The 21,115-nt window shown below is 41.3% G+C and overlaps 3 protein-coding genes across 3 annotated transcripts; all 3 read left to right on the top strand.

The window, feature by feature from the left end:
• Nucleotides 1–1,186: 1,186 nt before the first annotated feature.
• On the top strand, nt 1,187–2,211 carry LOC108428087 (eotaxin-like). Its single transcript, XM_017698807.2, has 3 exons — nt 1,187–1,448; nt 1,561–1,672; nt 1,936–2,211. Exons 1-3 carry the CDS (start codon nt 1,385–1,387, stop codon nt 2,084–2,086), a joined length of 327 nt encoding a protein of 108 aa, XP_017554296.1. The 5' UTR covers nt 1,187–1,384; the 3' UTR covers nt 2,087–2,211.
• Nucleotides 2,212–11,316: 9,105 nt separating this feature from the next.
• On the top strand, nt 11,317–12,330 carry LOC108428088 (C-C motif chemokine 18-like). The gene is made up of 3 exons (XM_017698808.2): nt 11,317–11,559; nt 11,656–11,773; nt 12,150–12,330. Exons 1-3 carry the CDS (start codon nt 11,496–11,498, stop codon nt 12,241–12,243), a joined length of 276 nt encoding a protein of 91 aa, XP_017554297.1. The 5' UTR covers nt 11,317–11,495; the 3' UTR covers nt 12,244–12,330.
• A 7,330-nt stretch (nt 12,331–19,660) lies between these two features.
• On the top strand, nt 19,661–20,638 carry LOC108428089 (C-C motif chemokine 18-like). The gene is made up of 3 exons (XM_017698809.2): nt 19,661–19,900; nt 19,997–20,114; nt 20,457–20,638. Exons 1-3 carry the CDS (start codon nt 19,837–19,839, stop codon nt 20,548–20,550), a joined length of 276 nt encoding a protein of 91 aa, XP_017554298.1. The 5' UTR covers nt 19,661–19,836; the 3' UTR covers nt 20,551–20,638.
• The last annotated feature ends 477 nt before the right edge of the window (nt 20,639–21,115 follow it).

Raw genomic sequence — 21,115 nt, forward strand, 5'->3', positions numbered from 1 at the left:
TTTACTGATGACACGGTGTTAAAGTATGTTTGAGCCCATGTGGTGATATCCAAACAAACAAACAAACAAACAAACATGCCTATTTTTAATGCAATGCTGCCCAAAAGTCAAGGGCATTCAGATGTGGTGTTGGAGCTTGATTTTAATGCACAGAGATTTCTCCAGATTTAGAAGTGTATGCACTGTAGAGATGAAAAGCCTAAAATCCTTCGACCCACCTGTTGAGGAACATTGTTCTGAAACTAATTTCATTTTTTGCCGATGCATTTTTGGTAAAGTGGCCCCAACTCATCTTCACTCATAACGACTTGGCCTTTCCTGGATGCTCTCTTTATGCTCAAGCATGTTTATATCACCCCCATCATAATATTTTCTGAATATTTAACAATATCCCTAGTCTTAATTACCCTGTCCCAACAGAAAATCTATTTCAGAATTAATGTGTACTTACAAAAATACAGGAAGCTGAAACAATAAAGCCTTCAGTCTCTTGTACTGTTTTTGTTCAAATCCAGATCAAAGTAAATTAGATAATTACTTCTGTTCCTCATTTTTTTTTTTTGTTTTTACCTGATATTTTCCCCAATTTAGTCATCTCCAATTCCATCCGCTACTTAGGACTCCTGCAAACACATGATACTACCAGTGCTAGGAGGGTGAAGGCTAACACAGGCTTCCTCCAAGACCTGTGAAACCAGCCACCACTTTTTCGAACTGCCGCTCACGCAACGTCACAGGACAGCCGAACGCGCTCGGAGGAAAGCACCAACCTCAAGATCTGTTACATCAGCTAACAGACACTTGCACTGACTAGCATCGCATTGAGTGATGGGTGGAGAAGGGGGCCATCCTACCCACCCAGAGAGACAGAGGCCAATTGTGCCCTCTTGGACTCCCGGCTACGGACGGCTGCAGCATCACCAGGGATCGAACTCGCAATCTCCTGATGACACGGCCAACGCTTACAAGGTTGCCTCATTTGAGAGCCCCTGTTTCTAGCATTTTAGCGACTCTGTCAACTCTTTGGAACTTAATCTGTAAATGAAATACAGAAATTGCTGCTTCATGAGGAAAAATAAGAGGTTTTTTTTTTTACTTTCAGTGAATTCAAGTTGGGATTCACAGGGTCACAGACATCTGAGGAAAAGGAACACGTGAGCAGAAGTGGAGAAAAGAGGAAGGACTGACCAGAAGACTTCCAGCTTTAAGACGATACTCAGAAAATCAGTTCTTGTGGATCTGCTGCCGGGAACAGCTCTCTGACCCTATATAATGACCAGAGCACTGACTCTACACTCACACTCACTGCTCTCTACTCCACAGCAGAAGACCCTCCACTCTCTCCAGCTCCGTCTCTCTGGCTGAAATCAGACACTCTGCTAGAATGAGGACCCTGTCTTCTCTGCTGGTGCTGCTGCTGCTCTGCTCTCTCCAGCTGACCTCTAGTGGTGAGTGGACTGGACACACGGAGCTGTGTTACTGTCAGTGTTGGAGATATAACGATGGACAAATTCATGTACTGAGGTTGTGGTTTTAATGTGTTATCTGTGGTTCCTACAGCTGCACCACTGTCCGCTGACTGCTGTGTCAAGCTGGAAACACTGAAGATTCCTCTGACTCGGGTGAAGTCCATCAAAAGGACGAGCAGCGACTGTCTCCTTAAAGCCATTGTGTGCGTATTACTGTTCTGACTCAATGCTGACATACTGATAATGGGGGGGGGGGCATACACCTGCATGTGACACACCAAATCCCAAACCCTCAAAGGGCTCATACACGTTTATCACATGCTTTATCTTATATGTTTTTTTTCTGAGGGTCAATTTTCATTTCAGGGTCATTTCTTATTCTTTAATTTTCAAGCCTGACTCTTACTTCCTCTCTTTCATGAAGATATTTCTCTAATGTTCCTCTTTTCATTGTTCTCTCTTGCAGAGTTGAGACCGTAATCGGAAAACAGATTTGCGTGGATCCAGATGTTGCGTGGGTCAGCAGTCACATCACCGCTCTGAACCAGAGACACAACAATGCCACAGCAAGGCCTTCCACTGCAATTCCCACAATGCCCTCCCTGACAGTGTCTTAAGCTATAGGATTATAATATCAGATTGTTTTATATATATTGAAAACTCTGCATTCATGTATTTTTGAAAGGTGTCTGTGCTGTTTAATAAAATTTATTTTTGCAATAAAATAATTTTTCATTTGAAAGGTTTCAGATCTTTTTATTCCCGATGAAACACATTTTTGAGAAATGTATTTTTACATTTCACAATTGAACCATCAATAAAAGAATATTTATTATTCATTATTGAGTAAATAGTTATTGCTGGGATTTACTACTGTGAACCCATAGGAGCTTAGAAATGTCAATGGAGAACTTGCATTACCCTAATTTGCTGAAAAGTCAGTTCACTTTTCTAGTAATTTAATAACAATTAACTATTAAAACAAAACCCCAAAAACAGGATAGTCTGTGGTAATAAAACACTGCAAGAACAGAATATTTGAAGATTTACCTTTTGAGGTTCATTATTTTGGAAATGTACACGATAACATGCGCAATGGGGCTTGGTGTCATGTTGAAATAAACATGGATGTCCCTGAAAGCAATGACATCTGATAGCATGTGTAGTTTCAATGGTGCGCAAATTAACTAATATCCCCGTCCACACTACGAAAACCCTGGATTTTAAACTTTATGCTGGCAACAGTCAGGATGGCCCATTTCTTCTTTGGGCTATACATAATCTGAAATGTTGAATTGTGAGACCACAATACATGTTTTCTTTAAGCATCAGTCCATTTCAAATGGGCAGGAACCCAGAGAAGTTGGCAGTGTTTCTGGATACTGTTGACGCCCACTGTGCCTAATACAGTCTTGCATTTGTGGATGAAGTGACAAATGAAGTGTATTGACATCAAAATTTCAAATGATGCAATATTCCTGAGTCCATGTGGTGACATCTTTTACAAAAACATGCTGATTTCTATTGCCATGCCATTGGGGCAATCAAGGGTCACAGATATTCATTTGTGGTCTTCTGCTTTTCCATTTCACAGAGATTTTGTTACAAGATAGCGGGGAGGCGGACCCAAGCGCAGAAATAAAAAACCAGGGAGAAGAGGACTAAAATCTATAAGGGCAATGGAGTGTGTGTTTGGAAGGTTGTGAGTGAGGTAACCTGGAATCAGGCTGGAACTGCCAGTGTACTGATCAGCAGTCCATGGAGATACCGCTGGGCCAACATGACACATGGGAGACAACAACTAAAGCACCCCAAAGAAGGGAAGATGAACAGATAGGAACATCAAACAGAAGAAAGGCTTCCTCTGTAATTTTGAAGGGAAGTCAGACTTTTTCTCACTTGGTGGCTCTTACTGGAGCAAAGGTCTTTTATATGGCTTGGAGCTGTTTACAGTTCAAGCCTTCTTATGGTTTTCTTTAGTTTTGGTCAATTTTTTTTCTCAGTCTCCTGTCCTGTCCTGACCTGTCCTGTCCTGTCACTAAGTACCAAACTGGTCATCCCTCTACAAAGGTGTGACAAATGTGTCTGTTTGCCACAGGCGTAAGTAGAGGAGTCTGCAGGTGTGTCAAATTGTGCCTAATCAGGCAGTGGGCTTCTGGGAATTGGAGTTCCCTGAAGTTTGGCCTTTTGCTGCCGTCGCCCTCTGCTGGCAGCAGGCGGTGCAGGCTGTACCCTTACAGGTTTTTTCTGATTCTCTGAGCCTTTTGAATATATTATGCCCTGCAGAGGGTGAAATACCTAACATTTTTTCAATCCATGGCTGAGGAACATTCATCTTTGCACTGCTGGAGTTTTGCTGCTACTTTTTTGGCAATTGATAAGACTCAACCCATCCTCGCTCACAAAGGAATCTTTCCTGGATGCTAATTTTATAGGCAAGCGTGATTGGATCATCTGTTTAAGATGCTTTTTAGTTTTACATTTCCCAGCTTTCGGGTTTGTTTTCACACCAAGTTGTACATCTTTACACATTAATATCACAAGCACAGGCTCAGAAAGAACCTCTGGCTTGATGTTTGCGTCTCCGCTTAACATTGTACTGATGAAGATGTAGGACGTAATTCACTCAGATCCTCAGAAGACACACCTTCTCTTCAACACACTCTAGAATGGTCAACCTCAATGGGCAAGACTACAGACAAATACAACGGTCTGGTCATTGGCAAAGCCTTGTAATTACAAGTGTTTCGAAAATATCCATCCATCCACTGTCCAAGCCGCTTCTCCGTCAGGGTCACGGGGGGATGCTGGAGCCTATCCCAGCAGTCATTGGGCGGAAGGCAGGATCCATCGCAGGACAGACAGACAGACACAGACAGTCACTCACAATGTCCAATTGGCCTGACTGCATGTCTTTGGACTGTGGGAGGAAACCAGAGAACCCGGAGGAAACTCCACACAGAGAGGACCCGGAGGTCACCCGGCTGGGGTATCGAACCCAGGCCCTCCTCACTGTGAGGTGACAGCGCTACCCTATTAACTATATTGAAAGCCTTCTCCCAAACTTGGGTGAACTGTGACTCTTTCCTACAGGGGCAAGACACAGCAGTGGTCTGTGGTGGGAAGTTATTCTGTACAGAATTACAGTGAATTCCTTGTGATCAGTTCAGTCCTTCTTTCTCTGATTCTCCTCACTTAGAAACGAGAGTTTTGTGTGCGTCAGGACACTGAGTGGGTCAGCAGTCGCGTCACAAAACGTTTACAATGACCTACAACAAGAAGTACAACACATCATTAACTTCATTTTCCTGGCTACTGAGTATCAAATTGTTGCACATGGAAAACTCACATTTGTTGGAAATTTTGGGTGAATCTAATTTTAATCATAAATCATTTTTGTAATAAAGATTTTTTCTTATGAAAGGTTTCATGTCTATTTGTAATGTTTAGACTGGTGTCAGTATTATTTATGAACAAATATCCATCAACCAAATTCCACACCATGAGAGCGTAAAGTTGATTTGTCAGATTTATTGGACAATATTTTGACACAAACAAGAAATTTGGTTCCAGCCACTGACGTCTCTGTAGTGTTACATACAATATACAGACAATCTACATACAGTTTACAGACATTATACAATATACACAAGTCATAAGAAGAAGGCATTTAATAAATGTCAATTTATTAAATATTTCACATACAAACCTGAACTGGCTGCTATGCACATCATCTGCATGTATTCAGACATTTGTCATTTCTAATGATTAGGAATAGACGTTATCTGCTGTTGTGCTCAGTTTTACTGAGCAACTTACTTTAAATGTACACATGAAAATAATACATTTTCAAATTTGACATTTAAACTTTGTTTAGAATTTGCATTCCCAAAAATTCACATCAGCGTTCCGTCATGTAATCTATACAAAATAAAACCTGGAAAAGTTTCTAAACCATTAAAACCTGATTTGAACTCACACACACCTAAGTCGCTTTTCTTTCTGGGTTGCGGGGGTGCTGGAGCCTATCCCAGCCGCCACCTGGTGAAAGGCAGGACACACCCTAGACAGGACACCGGTCCGTCACAGGGCAGACAGACAGACATATTCCTGCCAAGGGGCAATGTAGCATGTCCAAACGGCCTGACTGCATGTCTTCAGACGCAGACATGGGGAGAACATGCAAACCCCACACAGAGAGGACCGCGGTCGCCCAGCCAGGGACTCAAACCCAAGCCCTCCTTGCTATGAGGTGAGAGCGCTACCTACCACACCACTGTCCTGCCCCTGATTTGATTGCAGATGGAAAATTGGAATATTCTAGAAAGCAGAGACTAAGATGAGCTAGAAATCATTCTTTTGTTTTTCATCAGTGTTGAGAAGTTTCCACTGATCCTGTTCTTTGAGTCAAATATTTCAGTGTCAGCAAAGAATGATTTGGCCAATGTTAAGCATGAATAATCACAAAAAAGAGGGACAAAGACTGAACCCAGAGGTACTCCATGAGCTGCAAACACTGTCAAATATTTGTTTATCAGAAGAGTGACCAAATTATGCCTTTCCCTGAGGTTTGATATGAAAGAAAGAAAGTTTGTATATATATATATATATATACACACATATATACACACACACACACACACACACACACGGAGAATATACTGTGATTCTCATAAACAGACTTATCTGAAAACATCCCCTGCACCAGTCTGTCGATGGGGAAATTGAATGTGCAGACATTTGCAGCATCAGCAAAACTAAATGGAACAGGAAAAAAGATTTTGGGTGATTTGCAAACGTCTGACTTTTGGACAAGATTTCACAAAAAAGAGAAAATCTCATTTCACTGTACTGAGCTATGAAAACTCTTCCGGATCCTGAAGATGTTTCCTGTGGTCCACTTTCACTACCCCAATCTTCTGAAGAAGGAATTCAGTTACTTACTTTAAATACATTAAATAATAAATATAGAATGACTGTGATTATTATTACAGTGAAAGCAACTGAATCCAAAATTCAAGAAAACATTCCAAAAAAATCTAAATGAACAGACAAAAATCCAACGTCTCAGAAACGTAATGGGCCATATGGCAAAAAGACAAGAATCAACAAAATTATCGCCATATTCTTTATTTAGGTTTGTGCTTATATTGAAGGAAATCCTCATTATTTTACTTACTGTCCCAACAATTTTGGCACTGTTTTACTAGCAATTATTCAGTTAGACATGTAATCCAGGGCCTTTGTTGTATTTTTTCAGAGATTTACCACATTGTCTGAATATGTGGCCATGTTGACGTAACAGGAGCAGAAGGTTTTTTGGTGTCGTGCTGAAACAAGCAAGGATGTTCCTGATAAAGACTTGTGTATATATAAATATGTATATGTAATCTTTCAGCATTAGTGATACCTGCAGGTTACCCAGTCATAACCCCCATAGTAAAGACAGCTCTTACCCTCTCATCCTCACCATGTTCTACAGGGGAACTGTGGAGAACATCCTGAGCAGCTGCATCATCGCCTGGTTTGGGAATTGCACCGCCTCAGACCGCAAGACCCTACAGCGTGTAGTGAGGACAGCTGAGAAGATCATTGGGGTCTCTCTCCCCTCCATCATGGATATCTACACCACACATTGTATCTGGAAAGCCACCAGCATTGTGGACGACCCGTGGAAGAATTTTGAGCAGGGTTTATTGACAACACTATGTCCTAGTATTCCCAAGTAGTACTGCCCCAAAAGTCACAGCCATTCTCTGAACACATTTCTCTGGATTCCCTGAAAAGTTTGAAAATATTCAGCAACTCCTGCACTGCAGAGATGAAAAGCCTAAAATCCTTCCAGCCACCTGTTGAGGAACATTGCTCTTAAACTGCTGGATTTTTTGCTGATGAATTTTTTGCAAAGTGTCCTCAACCCATCCTGACTCCTGAGAGACTCAGCTATTTTAATGCCCCAGCATGATTACATCACCTATTTCACGTTTTCTGAATATATAACAGCTCTAGTCTTAAATTGTTCCATCCCAACTTTGTTCAGCTATCGTCGCTCTTGTGTTGGGAACAGCTTTGTCCCATACATGCACAATATTTCACTTTCAACACAACAGCAGCGTCTCCTCAGTGCCCAAATGCTTACAGAGTGTTGTAAAAAAGAGGTGGTGAAAGACGTTGGCAAGGTGCCGACCTTTTTGGAATGTGTTGTTGGCATCAAATTCAAAATGGTAATATATTTGTAAAAAACAATATTTGAAATGTCGTCTTTGTAGTATGTTCCTTTAAAAATATGGTCTACAATTATTTTTATTTACATTCTGCATAGCGTCCCACCTTTTTTGGAAGTGGTCTTGTATAAAGAGGCCACAGAGGGTGAAACACAGAACCAGAAAAAAAAAATTGAAGAACATTTTTCAGAAGCATCAACAAGTAACTGCACTTATCAGGCATAGCATCATGACCACCTCCTTGTTTCTGTGCTTATTGTCCATCTTATCAGCTCCACTTACTGTATAGCTGCACTCTGTAGTTCTACAGTTACAGACTGTAGTCCATCTGTTTCTCTGATACTTTGTTACCCTGTTCTTCAGTGGTCAGGACCCCCATGGACCCTCACAGAGCAGGTACTATTTGGGTGGTGGGTCATTCTCAGCACTGCAGTGACACTGATGTGGTGGAGGTGTGTTAGTGTGTGTTGTGCTGATACGAGTGGATCAGACACAGCGGTGCTGTTGGAGTGGAGTTTTTAAACACCGTGTCCACTCACTGTCCACTCTATTAGACACTCCTCCATGCCAGAGACGATGGCTCATCTGCTGCTGCACAGTTTGTGTTGGTCATCCTCTAGTCCTTCGTCAGTGGCCACAGGACGCTGGTGGCTGGATATGTTTGGTTGGTGGACTATTCTCAGTCCAGCAGCGACACCGAGGGGGTTAAAAACTAAGAACAAAGAAGAGATCAAAGAGATGGTCATAATGTTATGCCTGATCGGTGTATATCAGTATGTTGGAGGGTCAGTGAGTCTCTTTACCTTCATTCCAGCTTCCAATCTGCAGACACGCCTCCAAAGTTCAGTCTTAGAAGCTGGTCGATGATTTTCTGAAGTAATCAAACCCATTCAGTGCTGTTGAGGTCTGGACTCTGGGGTGGCTCCTTTTGATCCAGTAGAGCTTCTGAAGAGAATCACTAACACTTGTAAGAATGAGTGACTGCAGTAAACGCTGACATCAGCGTTTTCATTTCTCTGCTTTCTAAGAATGAAGTTTTGTGGAGAGACGAGTGTTTTCATTCAGCAGGAGACTGAGGTAGTGAAAGTCCACCCTGGAGAAGATTCTTCGTTCTACAGTTTTCTGTTCTGTGATTCTGTGTAACATTTCACAGCCGTTCAATGAAACATTATGTCATGATTTTACCCACAGTTAGTCAGCAGGTTGATCAGTTTCACTTCGATGATGGTATTTTTGCTGATGTCTGTATAAAGTAGCTCCACAAATATTTAGAAGAAGGACTTTCTGTGAAAGAAATACAAGATTAAAGTTTGGATTCTACCAAATTACTGTTAATATAAGAAGGAATCAATATAGACACTTTAAAAAATGAATAATTAAGGAAGAAAAAAACAATAAAACCAGTGAACCCCCATCTGCCCAACTAAACTATGAACAACAGCAGAAACTCATATATTAAGGCTAGAATATGAGGCGGCATTACCATTCAGTGCAGTGATATACAGGACAGTACAAACGTCAGAACCCACCTTCTTTTTCTAGTCAAAACTGCCATTATAAACAGCTTATTTGTTATTCAGGAGATGTTTCTGAGGAGATTAGATATAAGAATACCCACTTGCATAAAGACGGAGAAAATGAAAGAAAACAGGAATTTCCAAAACTGCAGGTCATAAAATGATTAAACGGTCCATAAAAAATGTGGCACCTAACAACCACCTGGAAGACTTGGTCGACACCAAAACTGCCCCCATCAGATAAACAGCACTGAAAGCTTTCATCTTTGAGAGAGAGGAGAAAATCAAGCTGCTTCAGATCTGAAAACATCCACAGGTGTTTCCGTCCATCCTTCCACTGTGAAAAGACCACTCGGTAACCCTTTCGGTAAATGTGGGGTACAAACTCCAAAGCATTGGTTAATTATTTTACGTAATAAAATGGTAAGTAACAGTATAATCTAAATAAATTACTATGAAAGCTCTCACAGGTTCTAGGTATTATAAAGCTTAGTGTGAGGCAGAAACTGGATCACTAATGTTGGGGAGCGAGGAGGTGGACGTATATGTGAAGATAAGTGACTTTTATTAAGGGCAAATCCAGGGTCAGGGTCAGAACGGTCCAGGTTCAAATAGCCAAGACGCAGACATCAGGGAACAGACATAATCCAAACAAATCCAAAACATCAAACAAAGACCAGCACAGACCGGGACAAACCACAGGGCTTAAATACATGCCAGGATAATGAGGGACAGGTGGGAAAAAGGTGGAAACAGTCAGGGGCGGAGTCACGAAAAAAGGGGGCAGGATTGTGAAAACCAAAACAAAAGCACATGGGGGAGTGGGAGGAGCCAAGCGTGACAGTAACATGATGGTAAGCACCATTACAATCTGATTTAATTACACTGACAAATTACACTGTGACGAATCCTGCTTTCTCTTACAGTCTGTTTACACTTGCACAACAAGTGGCAGTTTTTCTGAACTTTGTGGTCAGAACCCAATAAAACCACAGAAAGAGTTCCTGCTTTCTTTCTCAGGTCAGAATCAGCTTAGTATCTAGGTAAGAAACAGATACAGATCTGAGTGACATGAGCTCCGACTCACATCCTGTTAATTCTTCTGAAGTTCCAGATTATATATAGATTATAATGCACAGATACATTCCCTCTAATATTGACAATCTAGTACCCATGTGTCAAACACAAGGCCCACGGGCCTGATCTAGAACCTGTGAGATTCATTTAGACTATGCTGGTTCTTAATATCTTCTCACCTACATTAATTACCTAGTGCTTTGGAATGAATACCATACCTTACCTGGGCAATACCTAGAACCTGTGAGACATTTCAGTATATTTAACTTAGGCTATTCTGGTTCTTACCATCCTGTCACCTAAAATAATTGCCTAGTACTTTGGAGTTTGTAACCTTCACTTACCTATTTAATACCTAGAACTTAGGGGACTGTAAAAGAAAGGGTTATGAATATGAATATGTTAGGGAATGGGTCTGAAAGGATGTGTAGCTGTTCAAGAAGAACCTCACTGAGAAAAGGAGATGGACACATCAAACAAAGAAGCTGAACAATGGACTGACCACCCCAGAGTCCAGACCTCAGCACCACTGAATGGGTTTGATTACTTCAGAAAATCATCAACCAGCTTAGACTTGAACTTGCCTGCAGATTCTGTGAGGAGCTGAAAGGGAGTCTCCTGTAAAGTGCGGCGCCTATAATAAAGGTAAAGAGTGACTCACTGACCCTGAAATATTTGATATTATGGTTATTGAGGTTGCTGTGTAACTTTCTGTGTGAAGGTGTAGTGAGTGGACGGAAAGGGGTTTCTAATAAAGTGGTCAGTGATTGTGTATAAATGATGAACAGGTGATCCGAGATCATTCTACCACTTTCTAAAAGCCATTAATAAAAGACAGTATTTGTTGTACTGGCGCTGCACTTCAGCACATCCTGCTTAGGGCCCTCAAAGGCTACAGATGGCCTGAATCAGAAGCTGCTAAAGCGCAAATTCAGACTTGACTTCATGAACTCATGGAGCTTTGAGGAAAAGGAACACGTGAGCAGAAGTGGAGAAAAGAGGAAGGACTGACCAGAAGACTTCCAGCTTTAAGACGATACTCAGAAAATCAGTTCTCGTGGATCTGATGCCTGGAACAGCTCTCTGACCCTATATAATGACCAGAGCACTGACTCTACACTCACACTCACTGCTCTCTACTCCACAGCAGAAGACCCTCCACTCTCTCCAGCTCCGTCTCTCTGGCTGAAATCAGACGCTCTGCTAGAATGAGGACTCTGTCTGCTCTGCTGGTGCTGCTGCTAATCTGCTCTCTCCAGCTGACCTCTAGTGGTGAGTGGACTGGACACACGGAGCTGTGTTACTGTCAGTGTTAGAGATTACAGGATTGTGGTTGTGGTGTTAATGAGTTGTTTGTTATTCCTACAGCTCCAATTGCAACTGAACAACACTCCTGCTGTCCCTATTTGACTCCCATGAAGATCCCTCTGGCCCAGGTGGTGTCCTACACATGGACAAGCAGTGACTGCCACCTTAAAGCCATTGTGTGAGTAGTACTGATCTGGTTATCTCTTCTTATTCTGACATGCTGATCAGATGGTGGGGGTTGGAGAACACTTAAATATGGCATTCTGCTCACGCATTAGAAAAGAAAAGCTAGAAAAATATATAACATGCTGGACATAAAACGGACAATAACAGCGTATTAAAAGGTGCAGGGGTTAGGGTTAGGGTTAGGGTCTCTGTAGTGGACGGTTTAACTTATGTTCACTTAGAGAATCAAAAAAAGCATGAAGTTTGAACAGGGGTGCCAAAACATTTGCATGCAAATGTAAAGACTCAACTTAAACCTCAACACTCGTTTTTGAAGAAGGCGATTCCGTATTTTCCTGCTCCTAATTGTTGTTTGTGGGCTCCTGCAGATTTCTTACTAAAAAAGGAAAGCAGATTTGTGTGGATCCGGACACTGTGTGGGTCAGCAGTCATGTTGCCGCTGTGGACAAGCGCACACAATGATACAACACCGAGGACTACAGTTCCCACAACGCTGTCACTTAAAAAGCTTCCTTAACTTATTGTTCTTTAAAATTGACTCTGAGAGTTCACAACACAGAAAAATCTTATTTTAATTTTAATTCATGTGAATTGTTTTTTATTTTAATTTATTTTTTGTAATAAAGATTTTTTTAGTTAAAATGTATCATGTGTTTATTCTTAAGACAGATATCGTCAATATTGCTGAACAAGCACAGTAACACTTACCATCAATGCCATCAATGTAAATACGAAAAAAAAAGAAAACAAGGAGGGGAGGAGAACTGAACCCTGGGGCACACCATTAACAAAAAGCACTATGAGAAATTGCAGTTTGCCAGATAAAAGAACATTTTATCAAAATACTGACCAAACCTTTTACAATATTAAAACCTTTTAAAAGCAGTCTACATGTTCAATGTAGAGTGTACAATTACTATTGGGACTTTTTGATGAGAATATTTCAATAGATCACTGCAACACTTGCCGAGAGATTTACATTTACGGCATTTGGCTGACGCTCTTATCCAGAGCGACTTACAATTTGGTTGCTTTACACAGGTAGGCGAAGGTAGTGTTAGAGGAGTCTTGCCCAAGGACTCTTATTGGTATACTGAAGGGCAGTTACCCAGGCGGGGGATTGAACCCCAGTCTACAGCATATAAGGCAAAAGGTGTTGTTATAATCATGCACATGTATCAGACGCGTATATGATAACATACAATCAGGTCCATAAATATTTGGGCATCAACAAAAACGATTCTTATTTTTGAAGTTGAAATTCAAATTGAAATTGAAACAGCTTTAAGTTAAGGGTATGTACATCTAAATTAGGTGGACAGTGTAAGAATTAAAACCATTTTCATACAAAGCCATTGTTTCAGGGGCTCAAAAATAATTGGACAAACCAACATAATATTAAATAAAATTGCCTTTTTAAAATACTTTGTAGCAAAGCTTCTGCATTCAGTGTATGTCTGAAATCTGAAGCTCATAGACATCATCAGATGCCGGGTTTCTTCCCCGGTGATGTTGTACCAGGTTCTGGGTTTAAGTGAGGGCGGTAATGGAGTGATGATAAACGGTGGGGCTGGAAGTCACTGACTGGTGGCCTCACCATGAGCACCTTCATCACAAACACAGCTTTTAGGTTTTTGGACCGTGTGTGTTGTTCGGTGTGGAGTAGCATTAAAGGCACTGGTTCTGCTGATGGCTAGTCATGTGACTACCTCTTTCACTGTGGAATAAATCAGGCATAATGAGTCTGGAGTGAACTTGGCTGTGTTGTGTTGAGTTTATTTTATGGATTTTAACTTCACCCCTAGTACCTCATGACCTCCTGGAGCCCCAGAACTCACAAGCAGGTTAAGGACCCCTCATGGTACAACACCTTACTGAATACTGTCATGTGTTCAGTTCTCTGTCAGGAAGTTGTGATGTGAACCAATCAATGTTTATCAGGGAAAAATGTCATAAACGTCTTAAAAACTGGATTTCACTAAAGAATATGAGCTCATAGAGATTTTATCTTTATTGATAAGTTCACAGTTGTGAGGTAATCAACCATTCGTTCACCCCCTTATTAGAAATGCTCTCTAACATTGTCTATTGAGCTAATCTCACTCTATACAGCTCCCTGCAGGAGGTCATTACCACTAGAATTCAGATTCAGGAATCTGAATCTGAACCTGAATTCTAGTGGTCATTCCGATCGTGTGAAATTGAGGCTTGTGTGTTTAAAGTCAGATAGTGAGATGAAAGGGAAGGTGGCATGACTTTTGAGAGACATTAGCCAATCCAAATCAGAGAGGACGAAAGAGCGTGAATGATGTCTGAATGCGGAGCGGCATTTCACTCAAATGAGGAAATCTCTCACTCACTGTGTTCTTCTGGCACGGGTCTGCATCTCTTTCTTGCAGAGCACTTCCAGTTCCTCAGCTTTACTACTGTGAACTCATAGGAGCTTAGAAATGATCTGCTGAAAAGTCAGTTCACTTTTCTAGTAATTTAATAACTAGAAAAATAAAACCCCCAAAACAGGACAGTCTGTGGTAATAAAACACTGCAAGAACAGAATATTTGAAGATTTACCTTTTGAGGTTCATTATTTTGGAAATGTACACCGATTCCAAAATTCATGCTTGAAACACAATCCAAAAAACTTGGGACAAGATCATCTTCACCACTGTGTTCACATCATTTTCTTTAGCAGCCCTTAATGACTGATGAGTCAAAGTTTTTTGCAATTCTTCTATTATGAAAATCTTCACTTGTACAACCATACAGGGCCTTCAAATGTTGTGTTATGAGCTTAATAAGATGCGTGTTTTTAATGGGGCAGGTCTTAACTGCAGGCAGCTCAGTCTAGCACCTGTACTCTGTGGTAACGCAGTGACGGTAACATGCGCAATGGGGCTTGAAGTCATGTTGAAATAAGCATGGATGTCCCTGAAAACAATGACATTTGATAGCATGTGTAGTTTCAATGATGCGCAAATTACCCAATAATATCCCCCTCCACACTATGAAAACCCTGGATTTTCAACTTTATGCTGGCAACAGACAGGATGGCCCATTTCTTCTTTGATCTGAAATGTTGAATTGTGAGACCACAATACGTTTCCTTTAAGCATTAGTCCATTTCAAATGGGCAGGAACCCAGAGAAGTTGGCAGTGTTTCTGGATACTGTTGACGTCCACTGTGCCTAATACAGTCTTGCATTTGTGGATGAAGTGACAAATGAAGTGTATTGACATCAAAATTTCAAATGATGCAATATCCCTGAGTCCATGTGGTGACATCTTTTACAGAAACATGCTGATTTCTATTGCCATGCCATTGGGGGATAACAAGGGTCACAGATATTCATTTGTGGTCTTCTGCTTTTCCATTTCACAGAGATTTTGTTACAAGATAGCGGGGAGGCGGACCCAAGCGCAGAACTGAAAAACCAGGGAGAAGAGGACTAAAATCTATAAGGGCAAAGAAGCACCCCAAAGAAGGGAAGATGAAGAGATAGGAGCATCAAACAGAAGAAAGGCTTCCTCTGTAATTTTGAAGGGAAGTCAGACTTTTTCTCACTTGGTGGCTCTTAGTGGAGCAAAGGACTTTTATATAGCTTGGAACTCTTTGCAGTTCAAGCCTTCTTGTGGTTTTCTTTAGTTTTGGGCAATTTCTTTTCTCAGCGCCCTGCCCTGCCCTGCCCTGCCCTGCCCTGCCCTGCCCTGCCCTGCCCTGCCCTGCCCTGCCCTGCCCTGCCCTGCCCTGCCCTGCCCTGCCCTGCCCTGCCCTGCCCTGCCCTGCGACTAAGTACCAAACCAGTCATCCCTCTGCAAAGGTGGGACAAATGCTGCCGTTTGCCACAGGCTTAAGTAGAGGAGTCTGCAGGTGTGTCAAATTGTGCCTAATCAGGCAGCGGGCTTCTGGGAACTGGAGTTCCCTGAAGTTATGTCCTTTTGCTGCCATCGCCCTCTGCTGGCAGTAGGCCTGACTGCATGTCTTTAGACGCAGACATGGGGAGAACATGCAAACCCCACACAGAGAGGACCGCGGTCGCCCAGCCAGGGACTCAAACCCAAGCCCTCCTTGCTATGAGGTGAGAGCGCTACCTACCACACCACTGTCCTGCCCCTGATTTGATTGCAGATGGAAAATTTGAATATTCTAGAAAGCAGAGACTAAGATGAGCTAGAAATCATTCTTTTGTTTTTCATCAGTGTTGAGACGTTTCCACTGATCCTGTTCTTTGAGTCAAATATTTCAGTGTCAGCAAAGAATGATTTGGCCAATGGGAAGCATGAATAATCACAAAAAAGAGGAACAAAAGACTGAACCCAGAGGTACTCCATGAGCTGCAAACACTGTCAAATATTTGTTTATCAGAAGAGTGACCAAATTATGCCTTTCCCTGAGGTTTGATATGAAAAATCAATCAGAAAGAAAGTTTGTGTATATATATATATATATATATATATATATATATATATACACACATACATATACACACACACACACACACACACACACACACACACACAGAGAATATACTGTGATTCTCATAAACAGACTTATCTGAAAACATCCCCTGCACCAGTCTGTCGATGGAGAAATTGAATGTGCAGACATTTGCAGCATCAGCAAAACTAAATGGAACAGGAAAAAAGATTTTGGGTGATTTGCAAACGTCTGACTTTTGGACAAGATTTCACAAAAAAGAGAAAATCTCATTTCACTGTACTGAGCTATGAAAACTCTTCCGGATCCTGAAGATGTTTCCTGTGGTCCACTTTCACTACCCCAATCTTCTGAAGAAGGAATTCAGTTACTTACTTTAAATACATTAAATAATAAATATAGAATGACTGTGATTATTATTACAGTGAAAGCAACTGAATCCAAAATTCAAGAAAACATTCCAAAAAAATTCTAAATGAACAGACAAAAATCCAACGTCTCAGAAACGTAATGGGCCATATGGCAAAAAGACAAGAATCAACAAAATTATCGCCATATTCTTTATTTAGGTTTGTGCTTATATTGAAGGAAATCCTCATTATTTTACTTACTGTCCCAACAATTTTGGCACTGTTTTACTAGCAATTATTCAATTAGACATGTAATCCAGGGCCTTCGTCATATTTTTTCAGAGATTTACCACATTGTCTGAATATGTGGCCATGTTGACGTAACAGGAGCAGAAGGTTTTTTGGTGTCGTGCTGAAACAAGCAAGGATGTTCCTGATAAAGACTTATTTATATATAAATATGTATATATAATCTTTCAGCATTAGTGATACCTGCAGGTTACCCAGTCATAACCCCCATAGTAAAGACAGCTCTTACCCTCTCATCCTCACCATGTTCTACAGGGGAACTGTGGAGAACATCCTGAGCAGCTGCATCATCGCCTGGTTTGGGAATTGCACCGCCTCAGACCGCAAGACCCTACAGCGTGTAGTGAGGACAGCTGAGAAGATCATTGGGGTCTCTCTCCCCTCCATCATGGATATCTACACCACACATTGTATCTGGAAAGCCACCAGTTGATGTATTGTGGACACACACACTCGTACACCTCTTTTGATGCTTTGCTTGCACTGCATCTGGAACATTGCTGCTAACAGTGTGTTTACAGTGTTTACTCAGGTTTTACTGCCTCAGGAACTGCTGTGTTTGTCTGTCATCTGACTGCGTGACTCACAGATCACAGCATGTTAAAAAACAGTCTACAATTATTTTTATTTACATTCTGCATAGCGTCCCACCTTTTTTGGAAGTGGTCTTGTAGGGGTGCCACAGAGGGTGAAACACAGAACCAGAAAAAAAAAATTTAAGAACATTTTTCAGAAGCATCAACAAGTAACTGCACTTATCAGGCATAGCATCATGACCACCTCCTTGTTTCTGTGCTTATTGTCCATCTTATCAGCTCCACTTACTGTATAGCTGCACTTTGTAGTTCTACAGTTACAGACTGTAGTCCATCTGTTTCTCTGATACTCTGTTACCCTGTTCTTCAGTGGTCAGGACCCCTATGGACCCTCACAGAGCAGGTACTGTTTGGGTGGTGGATTATTCTCAGCACTGCAGTGACACTGATGTGGTGGTGATGTGTTAGGGTGTGTTGTGCTGATACGAGTGGATCAGACATATCAGTGCTGTAGGAGTGGAGTTTTTAAACATTGTGTCCACTCACTGTCCACTCTATTAGACACTCCTGCATTGTTGGTCCACCCTGTAGATGTAAAGCCAGAGGCGATGGCTCATCTGCTGCTGCACAGTTTGTGTTGGTCATCCTCTAGTCCTTCATCAGTGGCCACAGGACGCTGTTGGCTGGATATGTTTGGTTGGTGGACTATTCTCAGTCCAGCAGCGACACTGAGGGGGTTAAAAACTAAGAACAAAGAAGAGATCAAAGAGATGGTCATAATGTTATGCCTGATCGGTGTATATCAGGATGTTGGAGTCTCTTTACCTTCATTCCAGCTTCCAATCTGCAGACATGCCTCCAAAGTTCAGTCTTAGAAGCTGGTCGATGATTTTCTGAAGTAATCAAACCCATTCAGTGCTGTTGAGGTCTGGACTCTGGGGTGGCTCCTTTTGATCCAGCAGAGCTTCTGAAGAGAATCACTAACACTTGTAAGAAAGAGTGACTGCAGTAAACGCTGACATCAGCGTTTTCATTTCTCTGCTTTCTAAGAATGAAGTTTTGTGGAGAGACGAGTGTTTTCATTCAGCAGGAGACTGAGGTAGTGAAAGTCCACCCTGGAGAAGATTCTTCGTTCTACAGTTTTCTGTTCTGTGATTCTGTGTAACATTTCACAGCCATTCAATGAAACATTATGTCATGATTTTACCCACAGTTAGTCAGCAGGTTGATCAGTTTCATTTCGATGATGGTATTTTTGCTGATGTCTGTATAAAGTAGCTCCACAAATATTGAGAAGAAGGACTTTCAGTGAAAGAAATACAAGATTAAAGTCCCGATTCTACCACATCACTGTTAATATAAGAAGGAATCAATATAGACTCTTTAATAATGAATTATTATGGAGGAAAAAAACAATAAAACCAGTGAACCCCCATCTGCCCAACTAAACTATGAAAAACAGCAGAAACTCATATATTAAGGCTAGAATATGAGGCGGCATTACCATTCAGTGCAGTGATATACAGGACAGTACAAAAGTCAGAACCCACCATCTTTTTCTAGTCAAAACTGCCATTATAAACAGCTTATTTATTATTCAGGAGATGTTTCTGAGGAGATTAGATATAAGAATACCCACTTGCATAAAGATGGAAAAAATGAAAGAAAACAGGAATTTCCAAAACTGGAGGTCATAAAATGATTAAACGGTCCATAAAAAATGTGGCACCTAACAACCACCTGGAAGACTTGGTCGACACCAAAACTGACCCAATCAGATAAACAGCACTGAAAGCTTTCATCTTTGAGAGAGAGGAGAAAATCAAGCTGCTTCAGATCTGAAAACATCCACAGGTGTAAGGGTAAAGAGTGACTCACTGACCCTGAAATATTTGATATTATGGTTATTGAGGTTTCTGTGTAACTTTCTGTGTGAAGGTATAGTGAGTGGACGGAAAGGGGTTTCTAATAAAGTGGTCAGTGATTGTGTATAAATGATGAACAGGTGACCCGAGATCATTCTAACACTTTCTAAAAGCCATTAATAAAAGACAGTATTTGTTGTACTGGCGCTGCACTTCAGCACATCCTGCTTAGGGCCCTCAAAGGCTACAGATGGCCTGAATCAGAAGCTGCTAAAGCGCAACGTCAGACTTGACTTCATGAACTCATGGAGCTTTGAGAAAAAGGAACACGTGAGCAGAAGTGGAGAAAAGAGGAAGGACTGACCAGAAGACTTCCAGCTTTAAGACGATACTCAGAAAATCAGTTCTCGTGGATCTGATGCCTGGAACAGCTCTCTGACCCTATATAATGACCAGAGCACTGACTCTACACTCACACTCACTGCTCTCTACTCCACAGCAGAAGACCCTCCACTCTCTCCAGCTCCGTCTCTCTGGCTGAAATCAGACGCTCTGCTAGAATGAGGACTCTGTCTGCTCTGCTGGTGCTGCTGCTGCTCTGCTCTCTCCAGCTGACCTCTAGTGGTGAGTGGACTGGACACACGGAGCTGTGTTACTGTCAGTGTTAGAGATTACAGGATTGTGGTTGTGGTGTTAATGAGTTGTTTGTTATTCCTACAGCTCCACTTGCAACTGAACAACCATCCTGCTGTCTCTATTTGACTCCCATGAAGATCCCTCTGGCCCAGGTGGTGTCCTACACATGGACAAGCAGTGACTGCCACCTTAAAGCCATTGTGTGAGTAGTACTGATCTGGTTATCTCTTCTTATTCTGACATGCTGATCAGATGGTGGGGGTTGGAGAACACTTAAATATGGCATTCTGCTCACGCATTAGAAAAGAAAAGGACAATAACAGCGTATTAAAAGGTGCAGGGGTTAGGGTTAGGGTCGTGGTCTCTGTAGTGGACGGTTTAACTTATGTTCACTTAGAGAATCAAAAAAAGCATGAAGTTTGAACAGGGGTGCCAAAACTTTTGCATGCAAATGTAAAGACTCAACTTAAACCTCAACACTCGTTTTTGAAGAAGGCGATTCCGTATTTTCCTGCTCCTAATTGTTGTTTGTCGGCTCCTGCAGATTTCTTACTAAAAAAGGAAAGCAGATTTGTGTGGATCCGGACACTGTGTGGGTCAGCAGTCATGTTGCCGCTGTGGACAAGCGCACACAATGATACAACACCGAGGACTACAGTTCCCACAATGCTGTCACTTAAAAAGCTTCCTTAACTTATTGTTCTTTAAAATTGACTCTGAGAGTTCACAACACAGAAAAATCTTATTTTAATTTTAATTCATGTGAATTGTTTTTTATTTTAATTTATTTTTTGTAATAAAGATTTTTTAGTTAAAATGTATCATGTGTTTATTCTTAAGACAGATGTCGTCAATATTGCTGAACAAGCACAGTAACACTTACCATCAATGCCATCAATGTAAATACGAAAAAAAAAGAAAACAAGGAGGGGAGGAGAACTGAACCCTGGGGCACACCATTAACAAAAAGCACTATGAGAAATTGCAGTTTGCCAAATAAAAGAACATTTTATCAAAATACTGACCAAACCTTTTACAATATTAGCACCTTTTAAAAGCAGTCTACATGTTCAATGTAGAGTGTACAATTATTATTGGGACTTTTTGATGAGAATATTTCAATAGATCACTGCAACACTTGCCGAGAGATTTACATTTACGGCATTTGGCTGACGCTCTTATCCAGAGCGACTTACAATTTGG

Source organism: Pygocentrus nattereri, chromosome 8 (genome assembly GCF_015220715.1).
Source record: "Pygocentrus nattereri isolate fPygNat1 chromosome 8, fPygNat1.pri, whole genome shotgun sequence".
Lineage (NCBI taxonomy): Eukaryota > Metazoa > Chordata > Actinopteri > Characiformes > Serrasalmidae > Pygocentrus > Pygocentrus nattereri.